The sequence below is a fragment of the Bos mutus genome, chromosome 14 (assembly GCF_027580195.1).
Source record: "Bos mutus isolate GX-2022 chromosome 14, NWIPB_WYAK_1.1, whole genome shotgun sequence".
Taxonomy (NCBI): Eukaryota; Metazoa; Chordata; class Mammalia; order Artiodactyla; family Bovidae; genus Bos; species Bos mutus.
This window is the reverse complement of record NC_091630.1, coordinates 11895267-11920512: the sequence shown is the minus strand read 5'-3', so window position 1 is coordinate 11920512 and position 25246 is coordinate 11895267. Positions and strand designations below refer to the sequence as shown.

Here is a 25246-nt window from a genome sequence, read left to right as displayed (position 1 = left end):
AAATTGGTCTGCAAAACAACTAAACTATTTTACATTCCAACCAGCATTGTATAAGTGTTCTGATATCTCCACATCCTTGGCAACGCTTGTTACCTTTTTTTTTTTTTTAATTAAAGCTATCCTAGTGGAGTAGAGTGGTTTCTTTGTGGTTTGGGTTTCCCTAATGATTAATGTTAATATCTTTTAATGTACTTACGTACTATTTGTATCTGCTCTTTGGAGAAATGTCTCTTCAAATCCTTTGCCTATTTTTAAATTGGATTATGTCTTTTTATTGTAAGAGCTGTTTATATATTCTGCATAAAGTTTCTTATACACATAATTTGCAAATACTTTCTCACATTCTGTAGATTATCTTTTCAGTTTCTTGGTAATGTCATTTGAAGCACAAAAGCTTTTAGTTTTGAAGTTCAATTTATTTATTTTATTTTCTGTTTGTGCTGTTGATATAATATCTAAAAAACTACTGCCTCATCAAGAGTCATAAGGTTGTATGCCTGTGTTTTCTTCTTAAAGTTTTATAGTTTTAACTCTAACATTTAGGCCTTTAATCTATTTTTAGTTGTTCTGTGCATGGTACAAGGTAGGGATCTAACTTCATTTTCTTTTGCATGTGAGTATCCAGTTGTTCAAACATCATTTGCTGAAAACACTATTTTTTTCCCCTTGAATTATCTTAACACCTTTGTTGGAAATTAATTTGACAATAAATACAAAAGTTTACTTCTGTACTCCTGATTTTGATTCCACTGATCTATATGTCTATCCTTATGCCAGTGCCATCGGAGAAGGCACTGGTGACCCACTCCAGTACTCTTGCCTGGAAAATCCCATGGACGGAGGAGCCTGGTGGGCTGCAGTCCATGGGGTCGCTAAGAGTCAGACACGACTGAGCAACTTCACTTTCACTTTTCACTTTCATGCATTGGAGAAGGAAATGGCAACCCACTCCAGTGTTCTTGCCTGGAGAATCCCAGGGAGGGGAGCCTCGTGGGCTGCCGTCTATGGGGTCGCACAGAGTCGGACACGACTGAAGTGACTTAGCAGCTGCAGCAGCATGCCAGTGCCATAAACTTATTGCCCCATGGGGTTGATCCTTAGGTTATTAACATATCCTCCAAAAAAGAAAGAAAGAAATTCTTACACAGTTCTATAATATTGTAGCTTTGTAGTAAAGTTTGAAATTATTCAGTGTTAGGTCTCCCAACTTGGTTCTTCTTTTTCAAGATTGTTTTGGTTATTTGGGGTCTTTTACATTTAAACCTAAATTTTAAGATCATCCTGTTAATTCTACAAACAAGACAAAGGTAATTTTGGTAGGGATTGTGTTGAATCAGTATCTCAATTTGGGGAATATTACTATCTTAAAAATCTTATTTTTCAACTTTTAAGGATGGGGTGTTTTCCATTTCTTTAGATCTTTAATTTCTTTCAATAATGTTTTAAAGTTTTCAGATTACAAATTCAGATTTTCTTGTATTTCTCAGGTTAAATTTATTTTGAAGTATGTTATTCTTTTTAATCTTATTGTGTGTGGAGTTGTTTTCATAACATCACTTTCAGATTTATTTTTGCTACTGTATAGAAATAGTATTGATTTTTGTATATTGATCTTTTGTCCTGCAGCCTCACTGTACTTGTTTATTTGCTGTAAAATTCTTTTTAGATTCCTTAAGATTGTCCATATATAAGATCATGTCTTCTGTGAATAGAGGTACTTTTATTATCCAATCTGGATGACTTTTATTTCTCTTCTTGCCTAGGATCTCAAGTACAATATTAGATAGGAAGTCCCCTCCATGCGAATGAATTCTGTTCCGAGACTGCATTCTTAAAGTCCAATTTGTTCATAAGTCCAACAGAGTTAGCCTAGGTACCCAGCTAACACAATTGGCTATAGAGGACCATATTATAATTGGTTTATAATACTTTTCACACAAATAATATGCAAAAAACAAATATAAAAAATAAGGAAAACATTTTTACCTTACAGAATAGTACCCTGAAAAGTACAGGACAGCACCTGGCAAACAGGGGCTGGTACAGAGTGAATAGGCAAGAGGAGTTACCGACCTGAAGAGGGAGAGGAGGTGGCCGACGACAGAGCTGAAGGAGTGTCAGCAATAGGAGACAGAGGGCGAGCTGCAATTCCACTCCCGCCTGATGTTGGTAGCACAGGTTCTGGCTCCTTGCTGGATTCAACGCTACCCTTTTGATAAAATGATCCAGTGATGTCTGGGTAGTGCCTCTTTTTTTCTCATCGTAGATGATATCTTGGGCTTGAAATTAAGACATTATACTACTACACTCTATACAGTGCGTGCGTGCGTGCTCAGTCATATCTGACTTTGCGACCGCATGGACTGTAGCCCACCAGGCTCTTCTGTCCATGGGATTCTCCAGGCAAGAATACTGGAGTGGGTTGCTGTTTCCTCCTCCAGGGGATCTTCCCAGCCCAGGGCTTGAAGTAGCATCTCCTGTGTCTCCTGCATCAGAAGGCAGATTCTTTTCACCACCGAGCCCCCTGAGAAGCCCATTCTCTACAGAACTGTAAAGTACACAAAGCACAACCACTCGCAGAGGACGCACACACGTGACAACGTGCGCCAGATAAGTGCACTAACTTAAGACACGAAAATGCACACTCGAATCTTTGAGAGCTCACAACTTGAAGCGGACTTACTATATAGAAGTGACAAGATTGGGCTTCATTTTCTTGTTCCCGATCATATGGGGAAAGCTTTCAGTCTTTCACCACTAAGTATAATATTAATATTAACTGTGGGTTTTTCTTATATATCCTTTATCAGGTTGAGGAATTTACCTTCTATTCCTGAATTGTTGCATATTTTTCATCATGAAAGGATATTGGATTTCGTGGAATGATTTTCTGCTTCTGTTGAGATACTCGTCTGGTTTTGTCCTTTATTCTATTAATATGGAATATTAAATTAATTGATTTTTGTATGTTGAACCAGCCTTTTATTCTGGGATAAATGCCACTTGGTCATGATATATAATTTTTTATAGTTGCTAGATTCAGTTTGCTAGTATTTTGTTGAAAATTTTTGCATCTGTATTTATAAGAGATATCGCTCTGCAGTTTTATTGTATTTTTTTTTCTGATTTACATATAAGGATGATATTGGCCTCGTAGAATAAGTTAGGAAGTGTTCCATACTCTTTTTTTTTTTTTGGAAGTATTTGTGAAACTTTGGTGTTAATTCTCCCATTGTTAGGCAGAATTCATCAGTGAAGTTATCTAGACCTGGACTTTCCTTTGTGGGAATTCTTAAAATTACTAGCTCAATCTCTTTACTTGCTATAGTTCTTTTATTCTTTTGTCAATTTTGGTTAGGTTCAGTTGCTCAGTTGTGTCCGATTCTTGTGACCCCATGGACTGCAGCACGCCAGGCCTCCCTGTCCATCACCAACTTCCGGAATTTACTCAAACTCATGTCAATTGAGTCTGTGATGCCATCCAACCATCTTATCCTCTGTCACCCTCTTCTCCTCCCACCTTCAATCTTTCCCAGCATCAAGGTCTTTTCAAATGAGTCAGTTCTTCTCATCAAGTGGCCAAAGTATTGGAGTTTCAGCTTTAGCATCAGTCCTTCCAATGGCTATTCAGGACTGATTTCCTTTAGGATGGACTGGTTGGATCTCCTTGCAGTCCAAGGGACTCTCAAGAGTCTTCTCCAACACCACAGTTCAAAAGCATCAATTCTTCGACCCTCAGCTTTCTTTATAGTCCAACTCTCACATCTATACATGACTACTGGAAAAAACATAGCTCTGACTAGATGGACCTTTGTTGGCAAAGTAATGTCTCTGCTTTTGAATATGCTATCTAGGTTGGTCATAGCTTTTCTTCCAAGGAGTAAGCGTCTTTTAATTTCATGGCTGCAATCACCATCTGTAGTGATTTTGGAGCCCAAGAAAAATAAAGTCTGACACTGTTTCCACTGTTTCCCCATCTATTTCCCATGAAGTGATGGGACCAGATGTCATGATCTTAGTTTTCTGAATGTTGAGCTTTAAGCCAACTTTTTCACTCTCCACTTTCACTTTCATCAAGAGGCTTTTAGTTTCATGGTTGCAGTCATCATCTGCAGTGATTTTGGAGCTCCCCCCCCAAAATAAAGTCTGTCACTGTTTCCACTGTTTCCTCATCTATTTGCCATGAAGTGATGGGACCAGATGCCTTGATCTTTGTTTTCTGAATGTTGAGCTTTAAGCCAGCTTTTTCACTCTCCTCTTTCACTTTCATCAAGAGGCTTTTTAGTTCCTCTTCACTTTCTGCCATAAGGGTCCTGTCATCTGCATATCTGAGGTCATTGATCTTTCTCCTGGAAATCTTGATTCCAGCTTGTGCTTCATCCAGTCCAGCGTTTCTCATGAGGTACTGTGCATATAAGTTAAATAAGCAGGGTGACAACATAAAGCCTTGACTTACTCCTTTCCCAATTTGGAACCAGTCTGTTTTCCATGTCCGATTCTAACTGTTGCTTCTTGACCTGTATACAGATTCCTCAGGAGCCAGGTCAGGTGGTCTGGTAGTCCCATCTCTTGAAGAATTTTCCACAGTTTGTGGTGACCCACACAGTCAAAGGCTTTGGCATAGTCAATTTTTGTAGTTTTTGTCTAAAAATTTATCTATTTCACCTAGGTTGTCTGATTTGTGAGAAAACAATTGCTCATAGTATTCTATTTAGATTTTTTAATCTCTGTAAGTTTGGTAGTGATGTTCCCTCTTTTTTTTTGGTTGTGCCATGTTTGGCTTGCAGGTTCTTAGTTCCTCAACCAGAGATTGAACTGGTTGAGGTAAGTCCAGTTGAAGATTTGTTCATTGTATTGATCTTTTTTTTTTTTAAAAAAAAAAGAAAAACAACTTTTGGTTTTGTTGATTTTCTCCTTTGCTTTTGTATTCTCCATTTCATTAATTTCCACTTTGTATTTCCTTCTGCTTGCTTTGGGTTAGTTTAGTCATCATTTATTTAATTTCTTTTTTAAAATAATTTTTTATTTATTTATGGCTGCACTGGGTCTTCATTGCTGCATGTGGGCTTTCTCTAGCTGTGGTGAGCAGGGGCTAACTCTTTACTGCTGTGAGCGGGCTTGTCATTGCAGTGGCTTCTTTTTTTGTGGAGCACATGCCACTATTGTTTAAAAAATATTTCCTTAGGATAAATTCTGTTTAGTAATTTTTGCTATTAAAGTCTATAAACATTTTTTTTAATTTAATTTTATTTTTAAACTTTACATAATTGTATTAGTTTTGCCAAATATCAAAATGAATCCGCCACAGGTATACATGTGTTCCCCATCCTGAACCCTCCTCCCTCCTCCCTCCCCATACCATCCCTCTGGGTCGTCCCAGTGCACTAGCCCCAAGCATCCAGTATCGTGCATCGAACCTGGACTGGCATCTCATTTCATACATGATATTTTACATGTTTCAATGCCATTCTCCCAAATCTTCCCACCCTTTCCCTCTCCCACAGAGTCCATAAGACTGTTCTATACATCAGTGTCTCTTTTGCTGTCTCGTACACAGGGTTATTGTTACCATCTTTCTAAATTCCATATATATACGTTAGTATACTGTATTGGTGTTTTTCCTTCTGGCTTACTTCACTCTGTATAATAGGCTCCAGTTTCATCCACCTCATTAGAACTCATTCAAATGTATTCTTTTTAATGGCTGAGTAATACTCCATTGTGTATATGTACCACAGCTTTCTTATCCATTCATCTGCTGATGGACATCTAAGTTGCTTCCATGTCCTGGCTGTGGTGCTGCCATGAACAGTGCTGCGATGAACATTGGGGTACACGTGTCTCTTTCCCTTCTGGTTTCCTCAGTGTGTATGCCCAGCAGTGGGATTGCTGGATCATTAGGCAGTTCTATTTCCAGTTTTTTAAGAAATCTCCACACTGTTCTCCATAGTGGCTGTACTAGTTTGCATTCCCACCAACAGTGTAAGAGGGTTCCCTTTTCTCCACACCCTCTCCAGCATTTATTGCTTGTAGACTTTTGGATCGCAGCCATTCTGACTGGTGTGAAATGGTACCTCATAGTGGTTTTGATTTGCATTTCTCTGATAATGAGTGATGTTGAGCATCTTTTCATGTGTTTGTTAGCCATCTGTATGTCTTCTTTGGAGAAATGTCTATTTAGTTCCTTGGCCCATTTTTTGATTGGGTCATTTATTTTTCTGGAGTTGAGCTGTAGGAGTTGCTTGTATATTTTTGAGATTAGTTGTTTGTCAGTTGCTTCATTTGCTATTATTTTCTCCCATTCTGAAGGCTGTCTTTTCACCATGCTAATAGTTTCCTTTGATGTGCAGAAGCTTTTAAGGTTAATTAGGTCCCATTTGTTTATTTTTGCTTTTATTTCCAATATTCTGGGAGGTGGGTCATAGAGGATCCTGCTGTGATGAATGTCAGAGAGTGTTTTGCCTATGTTCTCCTCTAGGAGTTTTATAGTTTCTGGTCTTACGTTGAGATCTTTAGTCCATTTTGAGTTTATTTTTGTGTATGGTGTTAGAAAGTGTTCTAGTTTCATTCTTTTACAAGTGGTTGACCAGATTTCCCAGCACCACTTATTAAAGAGATTGTCTTTAATCCATTGTATATTCTTGCCTCCTTTGTCAAAGATAAGGTGTCCATATGTGCGTGGATTTATCTCTGGGCTTTCTATTTTGTTCCATTGATCTATATTTCTGTCTTTGTGCCAGTACCATACTGTCTTGATAACTGTGGCTTTGTAGTAGAGCCTGACGTCAGGTAGGTTGATTCCTCCAGTTCCATTCTTCTTTCTCAAGATTGCTTTGGCTATTCGAGGTTTTTTGTATTTCCATACAAATTGTGAAATTATTTGTTCTAGCTCTGTGAAGAATACTGTTGGTAGCTTATAGGGATTGCATTGAATCTATAAATTGCTTTGGGTAGTATACTCATTTTCACTATATTGATTCTTCCAATCCATGAACATGGTATATTTCTCCATCTATTAGTGTCCTCTTTGATTTCTTTCACCAGTGTTTTATAGTTTTCTATATATAGGTCTTTAGTTTCTTTAGGTAGATATATTCCTAAGTATTTTATTCTTTCCGTTGCAATGGTGAATGGAATTGTTTCCTTAATTTCTCTTTCTGTTTTCTCATTATTAGTGTATAGGAATGCAAGGGATTTCTGTGTGTTGATTTTATGTCCTGCAACATATTATGCCTCAAGTTATTTCCAAAAGGGTTATGCTAATTTATATTTTCATTAATAATATATGTGCTTTTTTCCATTCTTTACAAGAGCTTTTACAACTTGGCTATTATTGATTTTTAACTTGTGAATATAGAAAAATATATTAAAATTGTTAATGAGGTTGAATGACTTTTCTGTCTGCTTTTAAGTGAATTTTCTCTTCTGTGGTCTTAAAAATGCTATAGCTATCCCATGAATGATCATTGACATTTTCTTCATTTCTGAAAAGTGAGATTTTCATACAGAATATTATCAAATAAAGTCACTTTAAAGTTGTTTTCCTTAACATTAAAGTATCTCTTAATCTTTGTCACAGTTTTTAGAAGTACTAAATGCTGTCTTTTTCATCCTAGCAATGAAACTACACTTCTTAATGTTTCTTAGAAGCTAGTAGTAATATAGCTCTCAGATATTCCCAGAAAAAAATCTCATCTAACTCTAGCTATAATGTAAAGTATCAATTGATTTTTGTAAATATATTAAATTATGTCATTTATTGTTTCTTGAGAGACATGTAGTTTGAATATTAGTTAGTATTAAAGCAGACTTTTAGAATGTATCCCTTTAAAAGCTTAGAAATTTTTATTTTGGTGCTTGTGCAAATAAAAATGTTACCTGAAATTGGTGACTTACAACAAATTCTACAACATTGCTTTTCCTAATGACTTAATCTAATTTTTGCTTTTTCCCAGTTTAAGGCCAATCCTCCTGCTGTGACTTTCAAACTAACGGGGGAGACAGATGGCATATTTCAGATACAACCTGATGGACTTCTATATCACAACAAAAGCCTGGACAGGGAAACAAGAGCTGTTCACAGACTGCAGGTGAATCGACACCAGGCCACGGACACCAGCTCCAATCTCTGAGTGCTGGAGATGCCACTGGCACACTCCTCCCCAGCACAGAATCCCGTTTCCACTCTCCTTACCCTAACGACATGTTTGCCAATCTCGTTTGTCCATATTTTTTTTTTTTAATCAACTAGAGAGTGATTTGGTAAAGATATCCTTGTTTTTAGGCTTTTTGACCAGGTAACCCAAGTTATATTGCCAAGGCTCTCAGATGAATCACTCATCAAGTAAGGCCCTACTTAGGCACCTGGATCAAAACCACTCAACACTTCTCTGATATTTCACTGGTGTCTTGCTCTGGCTATTGGGTGGGCTCTGGCTCCACAAAGAAGGCAGCATTGGTGCTAGATGACGCACCTTTGGGCCTTGCAAGAAGCAGAAGTAACCAATGACCAAAGTCAGAGTCTGACTAAAGAGACCTCCTCCCTCTCTTTCTCCCTTAGGTTTCATGGTTTGTATCTGAATACACAGAAATGGTAGAGAGCTAACTGTGGGTAAAGAGCAGGCCAAAAGCTTTCTGTTAGTAAATATGCAGATTGACCACTAAAATGCCTCTGTAACAGCACGTGATGTTTCCATATCCTCAAGGGTCAAAGTGTTCTTATTTCACTGACTCTAGCTATTTAGAAAACAGCATATCCAGTGTCCAGCATATCCCACTGCTGGAAAACAGTCATGATTAGCTTGGCTTAACTGATAGGGCCTCTATTTTAGCAGCTCCCAATTTGGGCTTTTATGGGTGTCTTTCTCCCCTGTAGTTATCAGACCATTGATTATTTGGGCTCTAATTTCCTTCAAGTGACTTTTGGGTGTATGATATGAGGTTCAGACTCACTGAGAAGCTTTCCTTTTCCTGTCAACATCAGGTCTCAGCCCTGGATGCTCAGGGCAATACAGTGGAGGGCCCGGTCCCTGTCACCATCGAAGTGAAGGACATCAATGACAACCGACCTGTGTTTCTCCAGCAACATTATGAAGGCTCAGTAAGGCAGAATTCTCGCCCAGGTAATAGGCAGGAGCCTGGAGATATTTGGCAGAATGGCAGATTTGTGTGGTTAACAGCTATAGCTATCATTCGTTAAGCACTTACTATCTTATTTAAATTTTATTTATCTTATTTAAATTTCACAGCAATCCTGTGGGATTAGTTTTATTATCCCCATTGCTCTAGGGCACAATTTCTCACCGTTGGCACTACTGACATCTTAGGCTCCATAATTCTTTTTTGTGTTGTTGTTGTTTTTCTTTTTTTTTGGTCAGGGGCTGCTGTTCTATGCATTATAGGATGTTAGCAGCTTCCCTGACCTATCTACACATCAGATGCCAGGAGCAACACTTCCTTTCCAAGCTTTGATAGCCGAGATGTCTTCAGACATTTTCAAATATCTCTTGGGGGCAAAATCACCCCCAGTTAAGGACCACTATCTTTGGATGAGATTTAGAATACCTTACAGCTCTAGAGGGGCTTCCCTGCTGTCTCAGACGGTAAAGACTCTGCCTGCAATGTGGGAGACCTGGGTTCCATCCCTAGATGGGGAAGATCCCCTGAAGAAAAGAATGGCAACCCACTCCAGTATTCTTGCCTGGAGAATTCCATGGACAGAGGAGCCTGGCAGCTATAGTCCATGTTGTCATCAGAGTAGGACATGACTGAGCAATTCACACACACACACACACACACACACACATACACACACAGCTCTAGAACACTCTGAAAGGGTAAGCTTACTTCCCCACACCCTCCCAGGAATCCACATTCTCATGGTCACTGCTGGCTCCTAGTTCTTTTTCTTCTCTTACTTCCAGCTCCTAGCTAGGGCTCATCCTTTCACAATTCTCTTACCTTTTATCTCCAGGAAATCCCCTCATCAAAGCCTAGGTGTGTGCGGTTCAGTTCAATTCAGTTCAGTTCAGTCGCTCAGTTGTGTCCGACTCTTTCCGACCCCATGAATTGCAGCACGCCAGGCCTCCCTGTCCATCACCAACTCCCGGAGTTCACCCAAACTCACGTCCATCGAGTCAGTAATGTCATCCAGCCATCTCATCCTCTGTCGTCCCCTTCTCCTCCTGCCCCTAATCCCTCCCAGCATCAGAGTCTTTTCCAATGAGTCAACTCTTCGCATGAGGTGGCCAAAGTATTAGAATTTCAGCTTTAGCATCATTCCTTCCAAAGAACACCCAGGGCTGATCTCCTTTAGAATGGACTGGTTGGATCTCCTTGCAGTCCAAAAGAAGACTCTCAAGAGTCTTTTCCAACACCACAGTTCAAAGGCATCAATTCTTTGGCGCTCAGCCTTCTTCACAGTCCAGCTCTCACATCCATACATGACCACTGGAAAAACCATAGCCTTGACTAGACAGACCTTTGTTGGCAAAGTAATGTCTCTGCTTTTGAATATGCTATCTAGGTTGGTCATAACTCTCCTTCCAAGGAGCAAGCGTCTTTTAATTTCATGGCTGCAATCACGGTGTGTGTGGTAGGCTTTACTAAAGATTTAGAGAAATGAAGGAGCATCTTGTCATAACAGTGCACAAAATAAACCTGAATATTAGACTTTGAGTTCTCAGAAAGACTCTTGGCCATTTCCATCGACTCACTCTCAAACTTCCTTCTGTGTTACTTAATGTTCTCTCTCATTTTTCAACGCCCACTTCCAATAACTCTGGAAGAGTATTCCTTTCACTTTATTATGTGGAGTAATTTCATGTGTCTCTGTCTCTGAGGTTGCATACCAAAGGTTCACTGCTGAACTGTGCTAAGTAATTATCTTGCAGGTCTTATTCTTCACCAATAGGATTTTCTAGTTCAGTGGTTCTCAAACTTTTTGGTCTTAGGGCCCTTGTATTCTCCTAAAAACTATTACAGGCTCTAAGGAACTTTTCCAAGGATATATGGCTTATATCCAGTAGTATGCTGGCAAATTTTAATAGCTGTCTATCTGGGAGTGGGAAAAAAACCTCAGATTTGTAGCATTTGTCAATTTCTGTGGTATAACTACTCCCACCACAACTCATTTTAAACTACCAATGGTGTTAATAATTGACTCACAGAATTTCTGGAAATTCAACTGGGTTGTACCAGTTGGCTCCACTATATCACTGGTTATATCTACCAATATTTATCATATTTGAAATCAAAACTGAGAAATTGAAAAATTATTTAGTAATTGATCTAAAGTAATTATCATATTTTAATAAAAAGAACTGTATTTTCAAAGACAGAAGGAATTATTAAGAAAATGGCATTGTTTTAGTCTTTGCACATCCTTTAATGTTTGGATTAGTTGAGAACAATTGGATTCTTATGTCTGTTTTTGCATTCATTTTGTGGCCATATACTGTTTTGGTTGAAACGTTTAAAGAAAAACTGTCCTTAGGCAGGTATGTAGTTGAAAAAAGGAGTACTGTAACAGTGTTTTCAGATTACTGTGAATAGTCTTTGATACGAGACAAAACTCAGCAAGGGATAGTTTATTGTTGATTGCAATGTGGAATCTGAAACTGTATCAATGTTTTTTGGGGTACTCCTTTATGCTAAAATGCATCAATTTATCTTGTGATTTGGATGGGTCTTTTATACATGTATGACGTTAAAAACAGTCTCAAAGACCCCTAGAGGTTCCTGGACCATACTTTAAGGAATTTCATCCTAGGAAAAAGGAGCAGAATAAAGATTTATTCCACACTAATATGAATTATGGCACATTCCTCCACTCTATTTCTGCCCCTTGGAAGGCAAATGTGTCTATGGTTGGTTTAATATCTTTAAAAAATATCTTTTAACATCTTTTTTTAATATCTAAATATCTTTTTTTTTTTTCTGGGTACATTTTGTTAAACAGGAAAGCCCTTTATCTATGTCAATGCTACAGACTTGGATGATCCAGCCACACTCAATGGCCAACTTATTTATCAGATTATCATGCAGCTTCCCAAGGTCAACAATGTCATGTACTTTCAGATCAACAACCAAACAGGAGGAATTTCACTTACTCCACAAGGTGAGTTAAGTGATGCCCTCAAGGGACTCTCTGAATCAATACAAATGACCTAGATCTATATCATCTTCAGAGACATTTCCTTTTCTCTTCTCTCCTACTTCCCATAGGATCCCAGGAATTGGATCCTTTGAAGAATCCTTCCTATAAGCTGCTGGTCTCAGTGGAAGACATGGGAGGCCTGAGTGAGCATTCCTTCACTGACAGCGTGCATGTGGATATTACGGTGAAGGAGAACATTTGGAAACCGCCAGAACCTGTGGAGATTGAAGAAAACTCGACTGAACCTTACCCCGTTAAAATCACTCAGGTAGTGCCCAGGGAATGCTAACAGCCTGCCCAATCAATGCACTCACATTGTAGGGGCCCACTCTCATGGTCTTCACTGATGTTTTTGCATAGTATCATTATAAAGCAAACTAAATAAACAAAGTCTCTGACCACAAGTCTCTGGAGTTTGCCATCATGAGTGAACTCTGGACTGTACCAACTTAGATTCATGTGCACTAAGTCACTTCAGTCATGTCTGACTTTTTGTGACCCTGTGGACTGTAGCCCACCAGGCTCCTCTGTCCATGGGATTCTCCAGGCAAGAGTAGTGGAACAGATTGCCACTTCCTTCTGTGGGGTATCGTCCCCACCCAGGGATCGAATCCAAGTTTCCTGCATGGCAGGTAGATTCTTGATCATCTGAGCTACTAGGGAAGCCCAACTTACATATATTTGAGTTTTAAAAGAGAACTTTACTCACCTTCATTTTCTAAGTAGATAATGCTATTTTCTTTTTCTTGTCTATAGTGTAGAATATGGCTGAGTTGTATATGGTACATGTGCATGATTTGAATTTGAGACTGCAAATTAGTTTTGAAATGTTGCTTCTTATTCCGGTGGGGAAAATCTCAGTGTGAAAGATTTGCCCCATCATAGGCTGAGGGGCAGAGATAGGACTGGCCAAGAGTAAGAGCTGAGTAGACAACTTTTATCTTTGGAGCCCACCCCCTTTCCAACGCCATCCCCTGTAGGTACCTCCCCTCTCCCTTCAGACCCTCCCCTGGTCCCACCTGTGTCTCACTTTGAGCCTTCTCTTCCTGCTTTAATTCCTGGAAATCCACTCTGGGGCCCACCCAGATCTGATCTTTCCTGGGAGATCAGGAGATTTCTTGACACAGAAAGCTGTGAGTCAGTGGAAGATCACTGGGTTTGGAAGCAGATAAGCAAAACCACATTCTTGCTCTATTACCTCAAGGACTGATCATAAACAAAGAAAGTGAAAGTGAAGTCGCTCAGTCCTGTCCGACTCTTTGCAACCCCGTGGACTGTAGCCTACCAGGCTCTCCGTCCATGGGGTTTTCTAGGCAAGGATACCAGAGTGGGTTTCCATTTCCTTCTCCAGAGGATCTTCCCAACCCAGGGATTGAACCCAGGTCTCTCACACTGCAGGCAGACTCTTTCCCATCTGAGCCACCAGGGAAGCATAAACAAGTCATTTATTGTTTATGAGAAGTTGAGGCAACTTCTCACCAATAAAATGGGGATAATGACAGCTCTTTAGGGTGTGACAGAAGTTAATTAGTATCTGTGGAAGTAGATAAAAGTTATTAACGTTATGAGGCAGTTCTGGTCTCTAGTACTCCTATATATATTTTTTTTAATGGTACTGCTATTGTTAAGGGGTCCTGGGGCCCATCCCGTTGTATCTTTCTTCTAACTTAAGATTTTTATTTATTGAAGGTTTTTAACGTGAAAAATATTTTACCTCCTTTTACAAATTTACTTATTTATTTAATTGGAGGATAATTGCTTTACAAAGTTGTGTTTGTTTTCTGCCATACAACGAGAATCAGTCATAACTGTATATATATCCCTTCCCTCTGAAGCCCCCTCTCACTGCCACCCCCCTCCCCCCAATCCCAGCCCTCACAGAGCGCCAGGCTGGGCTCCCTGCGTTATATAGCAGCTTCCCACTTACTGAATGTTGAATTAATGAATTTCACCTTCAGAAGAAAAAAAACGAAAGCAAGACGTATTCTGCTTTACCAGATAAGAAAGTATATCAGGACTCATTTCTCCAAGAATTTCAGTTTGGTTCCTTTATGAAAGTCTTCCCATTTATTATTCACGTTGCCTTCATAAGGATTTATAAATGCTAAAAAAAAAAAAATGCATATACTTAGTTTTTCATAGCACTGTCGAAGAAAAGAAAATATAAAGAGCACAGCCAATACCCAGGCCTGGGAAAAGTACTCGGTGTGTCTTCAAAGTGAGGGAGAAGAGTGGAGGGGGAAGATGGAAGAACTCGGCCGAATCCGTAGGGCGTAACGGGCGCTTGCTTACAACCAAGAGCATAACCTTTGGCCTGGAGCTTAAGTAACTAGAAAAGGACAGTGGTGGCTCCTTGATACCCTTCCCAAGTTGTCTTTGAGAAAACAGTTAGTGTAGGACTTTAGGCAGGTCATTTAAACATTCTGCGTGCTAGTTTCCCGGTTTATAAGATTCGGGTAACAATAGTCTCTACCGGATGGGACTGTTTGCGGATTTAATGAGATCCCGGTTTATAAGATTCGGGTAACAATAGTCTCTACCGGATGGGACTGTTTGCGGATTTAATGAGACACTTTAAAGTGTTTAGTATTATGTCTGGAATGGGGCACAACCCTCAATAAGTGCTGTTATTAGTAGTAAGTAGATTATCCCATAGGCTAGGCTCTGTCTGTAGCAAGTGGACGGGACTTACTATTGAGTTTATTGATTTTATTTTTTCCAAGTTATTTACAAAACAACACTGGGAGTTGGCAAATATTCTTATCCCTAAAGTCTATGAGATTAAATATTTAAAGGAGAGATGTTCTTTATTTATGTATCACTTGTTTTAAATAACAGCATGATGAAGAATTGAGAGTGTCTCCTGTCTTTACTGGGGAGTTTTGGGAGCTTGTCATTCATCATGGCTTGGTCCTCACATAATGCCAGACATTAAGTGCATCTTGTTTCTTAAAGTGGTGTTTCATGACAGGAAGTCTTCACAACCAGGCTTCCAAATGAACAACCTATAGACTCTTTAGAGGGTTCACAAAGAATTGCTTTAGGGAAGGGAAATACCGCTATGTGCTTATCTGGAGCAATACAACAGTGAAAAGGAAAAAAGGGGGAGGGATTATTTTAGGTTGAAAATGAAAAATGTAATTTAGCAGTTATAAGAAACCACAGACATCCAAACAAGGTCGTCAGAAATTTCAAACGGAGAGCTAGAAAATTGTTTATTTCCTTTCCAGTTCTGTCCGTCCGGGACTGTCTTTCCTCACATTTTGCTCTGGGCCCTGTAGGTGCAGTGGAATGATCCAGGTGCTCTATACTCCTTAGTGGACAAGGAGAACACACCACGATTTCCATTTTCGATAGACCAGAAAGGAGATATTTATGTGACTCAGCCCTTGGACCGAGAAGAAAAGGACGCAGTGAGTAAATCTAAGAGGAGGTTCACGGGTGACGAGACGAGACCCTGAGCCCGCGGAGACCTGAGGGCAGAGAGGGTTTTACTGAACACCCACACCACCGCCACCAAACCCCCAGAACTGTGTTCTGAACCTCAGTGCCTTATTGCTCTCAAAGGCATGGAAATAACCCCACAAATTCAATCCATTTTATATTTTCTCATTTCGCAGTTCTAAATGAATGGAAAATAAAGGGATAAATGGAATAGTCTTGAAACAGTTGTTTTCTCTGCCTTTTAAAAAAGATGATGATGGAGTCATGTTTTACCTCTGTTCTTGTTATAGTATGTTTTTTATGCGGTTGCAAGGGATGAGCAGGGAAAATCACTCTCGATCCCACTGAAAATTCAAGTGAAAGTGAAAGACATTAATGATAATCCACCCACGTGTCCATCTCCAGTGACTGTACTTGAGGTCCAGGAGAATGAACAAATAGGTAAGAAAGTGTGTGTCTGTTTCTTTAACTCTGTAATCCCTTTCTCCTCCCTGTTGGGTAAATGGTGGCAGATAAACGTGACTGGGGATCGGTTGTCCATGCCCAACACAGCATAGAGGTAGAATGCATTTTGGGACTCACACGGGTACAGTATTTCAGTTCAGGGAGTGTCTGAGAAGGGTTCTAAAACTGGAGTTTTCTAACTACCACCCCTACTCATAGCGCGGTTCCTGCCTCTACCATTACTACTACTCCTGTCGCTACTTACACCCCTACACCTGCCGTGAGCACCATAACCACTTGCACCAGCATCCTGTATAAATGTGTAACGTTATCTCATCTGCACAGTTTTCCCATAGATTCTTTTTTGCCTTCCAAAAAAGTCAGTGACAGATGTAATCCCATCAAATTTGCTAAATAATTTAAACAGACATTCACACTCCATGCCAGATACCCTGCAATTGACCCTCTCTAGGAAGCTGATAAAAGCTCATGGGGCTTAAAGATGAAGTTCAGTTTCTATCTGCTTTTGTCCTTCTATTCTTGACCTGCTTCATTTCTTTGTACTATTCCAGGATAGCTTTAGTTTTGTGCAGGGACAGCTACTATTAGAACACTGATTTCTGGGAGTTCTGTGACTTCACTGGATTTGGGACACCTCTTACCTATTACTCCTTACTGCCGAGCTCATTGGTTGTGCAGAAGATCTTTGAAAACCTCTGTAGATGATACCTCAAGTATTTTTGTGTAGGGCCCAACATTTAGTGTATCTGTTCATCTATGATGCATAACAAACTGCCCCCAAATTTAGCAGCTTAAAATAACAAACATTTATTATCTCACAGTTTCTCTGAGTTAGGGATCTGGACATTCAGAAAGAGAGAGAGAGAGTTTAAAAAAAAATGGCAAGTAAGATGAAAGTCAGTCTTTTCATAACCTAATCTCAGAAGTGACATCCCATAACTTTTGCCATATTCATTAGAAATGAGTCACTAGGCCCAGCTCACACTCAAAAGGAGGAAGTTCCACCAAGGCGTCACTATCAGGGGTGGGGCGACTGCTGGGGGCCATCGTAGTGGTGGCCTGCATTACTGGGGAGGAGGACAGTACTTGTTTTCTGAGACTAGTTTACCTTGCTGGGAAAACAAATTGTTCAAGGGTGCAGCCTCTCCAAAAGTGATCATTTATTTTGTAACAATATTTCACAGTCTTGAGTTGTGGACTTAATGGATCAGGAATTCTTAGAAATCAACACAGAATGAGTCTATTCTAATATATATAGCCTAGAAGGATACTCCCCCAAAAATGCCCCTGCCTTTTGGGGCCCTGTCTAGCTCACTAAAATACCAGATTATTCTTTAGTATATTTATATTCTCCTGTTTGGTGTCTTGTATCAGCCAGAAACTTGTGAGACTCATGTCCCCAAGTCTCAGCAGTGCCAACTTTAATTCTGAAATCCCACTTGCCACCAACGCCTTTGTATTCACACCAGAACTTTATCCTCTCATAAAAGCCCCACCTCCCCAAAGTATTTCTCGGTGCCCCAAGAGATACTGTACGTACCTCTGAATCAGTTTGGGCTGCCACTTATTCCTAGCTTTTGTCACTCGGAGACATGACACTTCTTTCACTCCCGGCTCATTCATAAAGTTCTCTGGTCCCACTGAGTGGCGCCCCCTACTGGAGTTTCCCTGTCAGTGATGCCGAACAGTCCTGGTGTCTCTGACTGCTGGAGGGTTCCCCCGCAGTGAGGGGAGACCGGTGTCCTCTGTGTTACGCTCACTTGCCAAGGGAAGGGTCCCGAGCAGGGCTGCTCAGACACCAAAGTGAAAGTGAAAGTCGCTCAGTCGTGTCCAACTCTTTGCGACCCCATGGACTATACAGCCCACGGAATTCTCCAGGCCACAATACTGGAGTGGGTGGCATTTCCCTTCTCCAGGGGATCTTTCCAACCCAGGGATCGAACCCAGGTCTCCCTCATTGCAGGTGGCTTCTTTACCAGCTGGGCCACAAGGGAAGCCCTCAGACACCAAACCACCACAGAATTTAGTGAGACGCACTTTCATTCCAGCACGCAGATGCTTTTCTTACAAGGGCAGATGCAGGTTGCAAAGGTGACTTGGTTGCTTGTGAGGACGCAGAAATGGCAGCTGCTACCATGCTAGACACATGTTCTGATGCCTCTCCTTCCCTGGCCAGGAGACACGTCTGTCAGGGCAACCCTCTTAGAGGCATAACATAGGTACTTTCGTTCCTCCCCTCACAAAACCCTCCAAATCTCCCTGTGAATCAGTAGATGCAAAGTAACAGGGCGAGGGGATAAAGCCAACTCCACAAGGGGGATACATATTCAAGTTCTAGCCCTCACGTGGAATTCTGGCTGTGCGTAGAGAAACACACAATTCCCATTTCATGCAGCAAGATGACCCAGCATCTATCAGAGCTCATCCAGACAGACCTGGGTAGAGCACTGCGTTGTGGCCAGACTTCTAGAACTCCCTGGACTGAGACACTCACAGAAATAAAACTTAGGTCCATAAACCGCAGCGAGATGGAGAGGACGCCAGCCTGCTCTCGGCCTGTGCTGTCTTTATCTTGGGGGTGGAGTCAGTCTCTGCTGTTGTTCCAGAAACTTGCTTAGAATTCAGCACAGTTGGCTTGTCCTTGTTTAGTTTTACCATTTGCCTTGTGCATTAGTGTCTGAGGGCGGCCGTAACAAATGACCACCGACTCAGAGATTTGAAACAATAGAAATGTATCCGCACACAGTTCTGGAGGCTAGAAGCCTGCAGTCAAGGTGCCCGCGAGGGGAGAATCCTGGCCCCTGGTGGCTCCTGGCATTCGTTGGCTGCTCATGGTGGCCTTGCCGCAGTCTCTGCCCTCTTCTTCACATTGCCTCCTCCTCTGTGAGTGTCTCTGTCGTCTCTTCTGGATTTAGGGCCCACTCCACATCCAGGATGGTTCAAGACCCTGACTTGGGTCCTCCCAAATTCATATGGTGAAGTCCTAGCCCCCGGCACCTCAAGGGGGACTACCATTTAGAGACACGGTCTTCAACGTCATTAGCGTGGGTCTTAACCCAATATGACTGGTGTCCTTCTGAGAAGAGAAAATCTGAATAGACACAGAACGGGGGAAGACCATGTGCAAACACATGCAGCAGATGGCCGTCTATAAGCCAGAGATCTCTGAAGAAATCAGTCCTTCTCACAATTGCTCTCAGACCTCTAGTCTCCAGAAACTGAGAAAATAAATTGCTGTTGTTAAAGCCATCCATCGTGTGGTCACTTTTTAAAAAATTTTTTTTTATGGCAAGCCCTAGCCAGCTAAAAATGGACTTCCCTGGTGGCTCAGACAGTAAAGAATCTGCCTGCAATGCAGGATACCCAGGTTCCATCCCTGGCTTGGGAAGATCCCCTGCAGAAGGGAACAGCAACCCACTCCAGTATTCTGGCCTGGAGAACTCCATGGACAGTGGAGCCCTGCGGGCTACAGTCCATGGGGTCGCAGAGAATCAAATGCGACTTAGCGACTCACACACACATGCAGCCAACTAAGACGCTGCTCCACACACTGTACTGCTGAAAAGGTGAGAAGCACCAGCATCAATGTAAGAACTTTATTCTGCTTCTCACGTTTCCTTTTAGTGCCTTCTAGGAACCCGATTCTCCACAGAAGCCATTTTTTAATAGGCTAAAAAAATTAATGGACGGGTTTCCTTCTTTCTTTCCCTATAGGGAGCAGTATTGGAACTCTTACTGCTCACGACATGGATGAACAAGACACTATCAACAGTGTTTTAGAATACAGAATTGTGGATCAAACTCCCAAAGTTCCTCAAGATGGACTCTTCCTGGTCCAAGAATACTCTGGAATACTCCAGTTAGTGGTGCAGTTGTTGCGTAAGTGGGACACTCCGCAGTACAACCTGACCATAGAGGTGTCTGACAAAGGTTAGTATCGCTTTCACGGTGTCGAGTGAAAACACTTGTTTTCTTTCTAGCTGTGATTGTTAGGCTGCTCTAATGCCTGGGTGTGTTACAGAGGCTACCATTGAAAAAGGTCTTGCTTCCCACATAAAACAAGCCCAGAAGCCAACATGGTAATGGCCAGAGTTGCAGCTCAGAAAATGTGATTATGTTTGTCTCCTGAGAAGCAGATGCCCACGAGGGGATTAAATATATAAAGATTTTATTAGGGGAACTGCCTATGAGAAAAAATGGAAAGGGATACAGAGAAGTGTGGAAGAGCCATCACACCTCAATTCGAGCCTGACCCTGAGTGAAGGAGGGAAGGAAGGAAAGTGCTGGGGAAACTCCCGGTCAAAGGGAAGTTCGGCAGGGTCATCGGAGGTCCGAGGTTGGCTGTGGAAGGAGTCTGTGGTCTCCCAAAGCAGGCCTACCTTAGCCTGCCTGCCTTGTTCAGGCACTGCTGGGGCAGCCAATGGGAAGCAAGGTCTTGGTGCACACGTGGTGATGGAGTTCAGAGCCCGGCAGCATGTTGTCAGTTAAGATCCCTGTTGTTAGAAGTTGTTGGCAAGCCTCGTTGTCATGGCCACCGTGATCACAAACAAGACAGTTAGTTGTATTTCTCAAGTCTCCCTTTCAGACTCAAAGGCTTCTACTGTATGACTGTGAAGGAACTTTTGGAAAGCTTTGTCTTCTCCTATTAGCTTCTAATTGGCCATTTGACAATATCAGGAAACATTCATCCTTATACTTTATACAATTTCAAAGCAAGTGGTTTTTAATCTTTGCTAAGTCATGAGACCCTTTGAGAATCTGATGGAAACTATGAATTCCTAAACAAATGCATATGTTCTCAGATAAATTGCACAGACACACAAACATACTCGACCTCAGAGACAGGCCTGTTTTAGGGTCATTAGTACTTTTAAGTTAAGAATCTTTCTTCGAGTTAACTGGTCCTGAGTCTTAAAGAACCAAGTAGTTCAGTAATTATTATGCTAGGAAAGAGAGATTATATAGGTATGCTATACTAAAGAGCATCATTTCACGTTGTGCTTCGTATTTTTTTTCTTTATCCAGATGTTGAGATACTAAAGAGAACTGAGAGTCCTGGGGTTTACCAGGCCCCCAAAGCAGAACATTTGAGACATAGTAATTCGGCAAATATAGAGGGCCTAACATAATGCTTAGCATTATGCTAAGAGGTACAATGAAAGTGGGTATAATAAATTATCCCTGTCTGTGATGAGCTGACAATTTCACACCATTAGCCAGCCATTCTTCCAGTGGTTACTGAGCATTTAGCTTGATTGAGGCACCATTCAAGGTACTGGGAATGCACAAATAAATAAGACCCGGTGTCTGGCCTCAAGGAGCACTTTTGGTAGAGGAGACGGACAAGTGAATAAATAAATTATAAGGAATATGTACAAGGTAGCCCATGAAAGCAATGAGTGACTCAGTGGAGAGGGAGAGAGACCTAAGAGAGCTTTCTGGAAGAGGTGTCATTAATCTGACTTTCGATGGATGAATATGACAAGTTACAAAACAGTGTAAAGGCTTATAGAGGAGAAGAAAGTCCATGTGCAAATGCATGGAGACCCAAAGCAGTTTAATGCCGTAAGAGCATAAAGTGGAAATCAGATGACAAATTGTCTATATACATGAATACATCTAGAGACTATATGGACCAGATTATGCAATATATTTATATGTAAATATACGGGTGTATGTGTGTTGATGGAATTAAACATTCAATAGTATACTACAGAAAATTAGTCAGTAGGCTATAATTAGCATAGTTTTACATAAATTCAGGGAAGTGATTTTATTTACATGAAATCACGAGGCTCACTGCTGGTCCAAATGAGGCTTACGTGGAACAGGCAAGTGGTGAGTTCAGGCCCTGGGACCTCTCCAAATCTCCAGCCATTCTTGCTGTCTACAAATGTCCTGGGGACTGGACCCAGCTTTAATTAGCATCCACTTATTTATAAGATGGTTATTATTAGGTTACACGCCTGGCCTTGTGTCTGGTGTGTTGAGAACAAGCTCTGGAGCTCTGCAGCCTGAGTATGTTTGTCAGTATCCCAGGAAAAGAAAGCCCTCTTCAAAGAAGTAACCAAAAAGAGAGTAAAGAAGGGATTATCTGTAAAGCTGTGGGTAGGGGTTACGGGAAGCCAGCAGGAGGTGTGAAGCACCATGGAGTCATTTTTACCCCAAAGTGAGAAGGGAAAGGGAAGGGCCCTTCCCTGAAGGAGCAGGCCCTGGGCCTGGGGCTGTGACTCTAGAGGAAGCTGCTGGCAGTGGGAGCCAGACTGACTCCGTGCTCCTGCCCTTCCTCAGACCTCCTGCCAGTGCTCCCCCTGGTAGAGCTCAACCGCTACCCAGAGGGCCAGGATGCCCAGTGATGCTGTTCCTAAGGGCAGCCCCAGGGCACAGAGCAGGGTGAAGGGCAGGGAGCAGACGGAGAGGACTGGCGAGCACGTGGACCTTGGTCAAGTTGCCCTTGGCTTCCTCGGTTGTGACCTAAATGAAAATGACAATCGTACCTACATCACAGCGTCAGAGTGAAGATGAAATGAGTCACGTAAGCAAAGCACTTAATGCCGCGCCTGATACGCACAGAGTGCCAGCGGTGTCTGTTAGGATGAGAACCTTGATTTTGTTGCTCTCTACATTTTATAAACTGACTGCCTCACACTGATTTCAAGTAACATAACCAACCTCTTACACATCTGATAAGTAGCAGAGACAGAATTTCAGTGGTGGGGTTCCAGAGCCCAAAGCCTTAGCCATTGTATAATACAGGCTTCATGGCTGGAATAATGGAAACCTCAACAAAAGATCCCATCCTGTTGGGCTTCATGTGGCTGTTTTTCTGGGGATCCCATCTCTACTGGTACTCCACGCTCACCTTGGATCCAGGTTGAACTGCTGTCTCTGACTAGGTCTCTGAATTGTCAAACCCACCCCTCAAAGCCACTTTCCAGGATTCTGTGAGCTGCCTCTGGGTAGGCATGCCCTTGGAAGAGGGCTAATTGTATCATGGGCTTCCCAGGCGGTGCTAGGGGTAAAGAACCCACCTACCGATGCAGGATATGTAAAAGACCTGGGTAAAATACTGGGTCAGGAAGATTCCCCTGGAGGAGGGCATGGCAATCCACTCCCGTCCTCTTGCCTGGGAAATCCCATGGACGGAGGAGCCTGGCAGGCTATAGTCCAAAAGGTCGCAAAGAGTCAGACACGACTGAAGCGACTTTGTACACAGACACACCATTGTACTGTGCCTCCCTCACTTGGGCCTTCCCTTATGGGGGCAGAAGAGATACAGCACAGTGAGAGCCAGAAGTGTTCAGAGAAGGAAAGACAACCTTCTCGGATGCTCAAAGAAGCTTTCTAGAAGGACAGTTTTGCACTGGGCTTTGAAGGCTACGTAAGTTTCACGAGCCAGAAAACAGAGGCTGCTTCCCAGGAAGCCTGGCTCAGGAACAAGCTTTTATGGAGGAGGAGGCAGGTGGGTGGAGCGGGAATCCCAGAGGAGCCTCTCCCAGGGTTTTCTTCCACCCCACCTTGGTGACCTACACGTGGGTGTTGGTGGGGAACAGAGAGACTCCTTGCTCTGCACATCGCAGGCCAATAGTCAAATTGTGGCGTGGCTATCACTGTACTTGCCAACTGTTTTTCTTGCAGATTTCTGATCTCAATGCATGATTTTCAGTGAAAATTTTTGTGATGTGCTTCTGATTTTCAGATTTCAAGACCCTCTGCTTTGTGCAAATCAACGTTATTGATATCAATGATCAGATCCCCATCTTTGAAAAGTCAGATGTGAGTAGTTGTCACCTTGTTTTTGCTTTACTTTGTTTGTATTACCTGACCCCACTTCTGGAATAAGACACAAACAGTAGTTAGGGATAATGCCAGATTTAATATCTTAGTTAATGCTCTGCTAGTAAACTCAGGCATCGTCTTCAGTGGAAACCTTCTGGGGACAGTAATGTTCACTGTTATAGTATCTGCGAGCATCTGTTTATAAACTTTTGCCAACAGCTCATTTATTTCAAGGACTGCTTGAAAGCTGTAAGCACAGTCTTTGTCAAATTGAGATGAATTGAGTGGCTGCTTGCAGTTTGCCTTTATATATTTTGTGTGTGTAGGACAATAAATAGATTATTGCTACGTTCTCAAACAAGAATTTGTTGTCAAAATTTAAAATCTGGCAAAATATTGGCAATTTAAGCTCACCTTGCATTAATTGAATAAGAATCCAGTAGTCATATACAGATGTGAGAGTATCTGAAGGCTGAGTGCCGAAGAATTGATGCCTTCGAACTGTGGTGCTGGAGAAGACTCTTAAGTGTCCCTTGGACTGCAAGGAGATCCAACCAGTCAATCCTAAAAGAAATCAACCCTGAATATTCATTGGAAGGACTGGGGCTGAAGCTGAAGCTCCAATACTTTGGCCACCTGATGCAAAGAGTCGATTCATTGGAAAAGACCCTGATGTTGGGAAAGATTGAAGACAGGAGGAGAAGGGGACGACAGAGGATGAGATGGTTGGATGGCATCACCGACTCAGTGCAAACTCTGGGAGATGGTGAAGGACAGGGAGGCCTGGTGTGCTGCATGCAGCACGTGGGGCTGCAAAGAGTCGGACATGACTGAGCAACCGAATAACAACAACAAAGGCGAAGACAAAGCTGACCTCTGGTTTATGCCAAAAGAATGTGCTCAGGACACTTGCAAAAAAAGAGAAGAACTGGGCAGAAAGAGCAGGAGAAAAAAGATCAGTTGACTATATCAAGAAGAATTCAAGCTAATTTACTGGTAATGTGGGCTTTGAAGTTGGCAGTAGTTTTATCATTGCTTCCCTTAAAATGGATGCCTCTATTTATTTATTTTGGAGGAGAGAGAAGTTGTTTTGACTAGATTGTTAATGTTTGAAGTCAGTGATGAGGCAGCCCCGAGCCTTGTGATGATGTTCATAAATCAAAATAAGGATAAAGCTGTGACAAAGAAAGGGAATTGATTTACAGGAGGGTGTGCAGAGGTAAAAGGTTTGACAATATAACCTGTGTAGCAGGCACTGAGGTTAAGTGAGCATGAGATGAAGAGCCTGTCTCTTCTCCGTCTCCATTCTCTTGGGTATTTGATCTTTTCTGTATGTTATAGTCTCCTCGCATTACATCTAGACAGTGTTTTTAGACTGAGAACAAGAGTTCTGCTTTAGGA

At 41.7% G+C, this 25246-nt stretch overlaps 1 protein-coding gene across 1 annotated transcript in view; it reads left to right on the top strand.

The window, feature by feature from the left end:
• The window catches only part of CDH17 (cadherin 17), an 88497-nt gene that overhangs the window by 32804 nt on the left and 30447 nt on the right, over positions 1-25246 (top strand). Inside the window, 8 exon segments of the mRNA XM_070382818.1 lie at positions 7956-8090; positions 8984-9122; positions 11960-12118; positions 12226-12425; positions 15439-15570; positions 15892-16042; positions 19781-19996; positions 23766-23842. Of these exon segments, the coding sequence (XP_070238919.1) occupies positions 7956-8090; positions 8984-9122; positions 11960-12118; positions 12226-12425; positions 15439-15570; positions 15892-16042; positions 19781-19996; positions 23766-23842 (1209 nt within the window).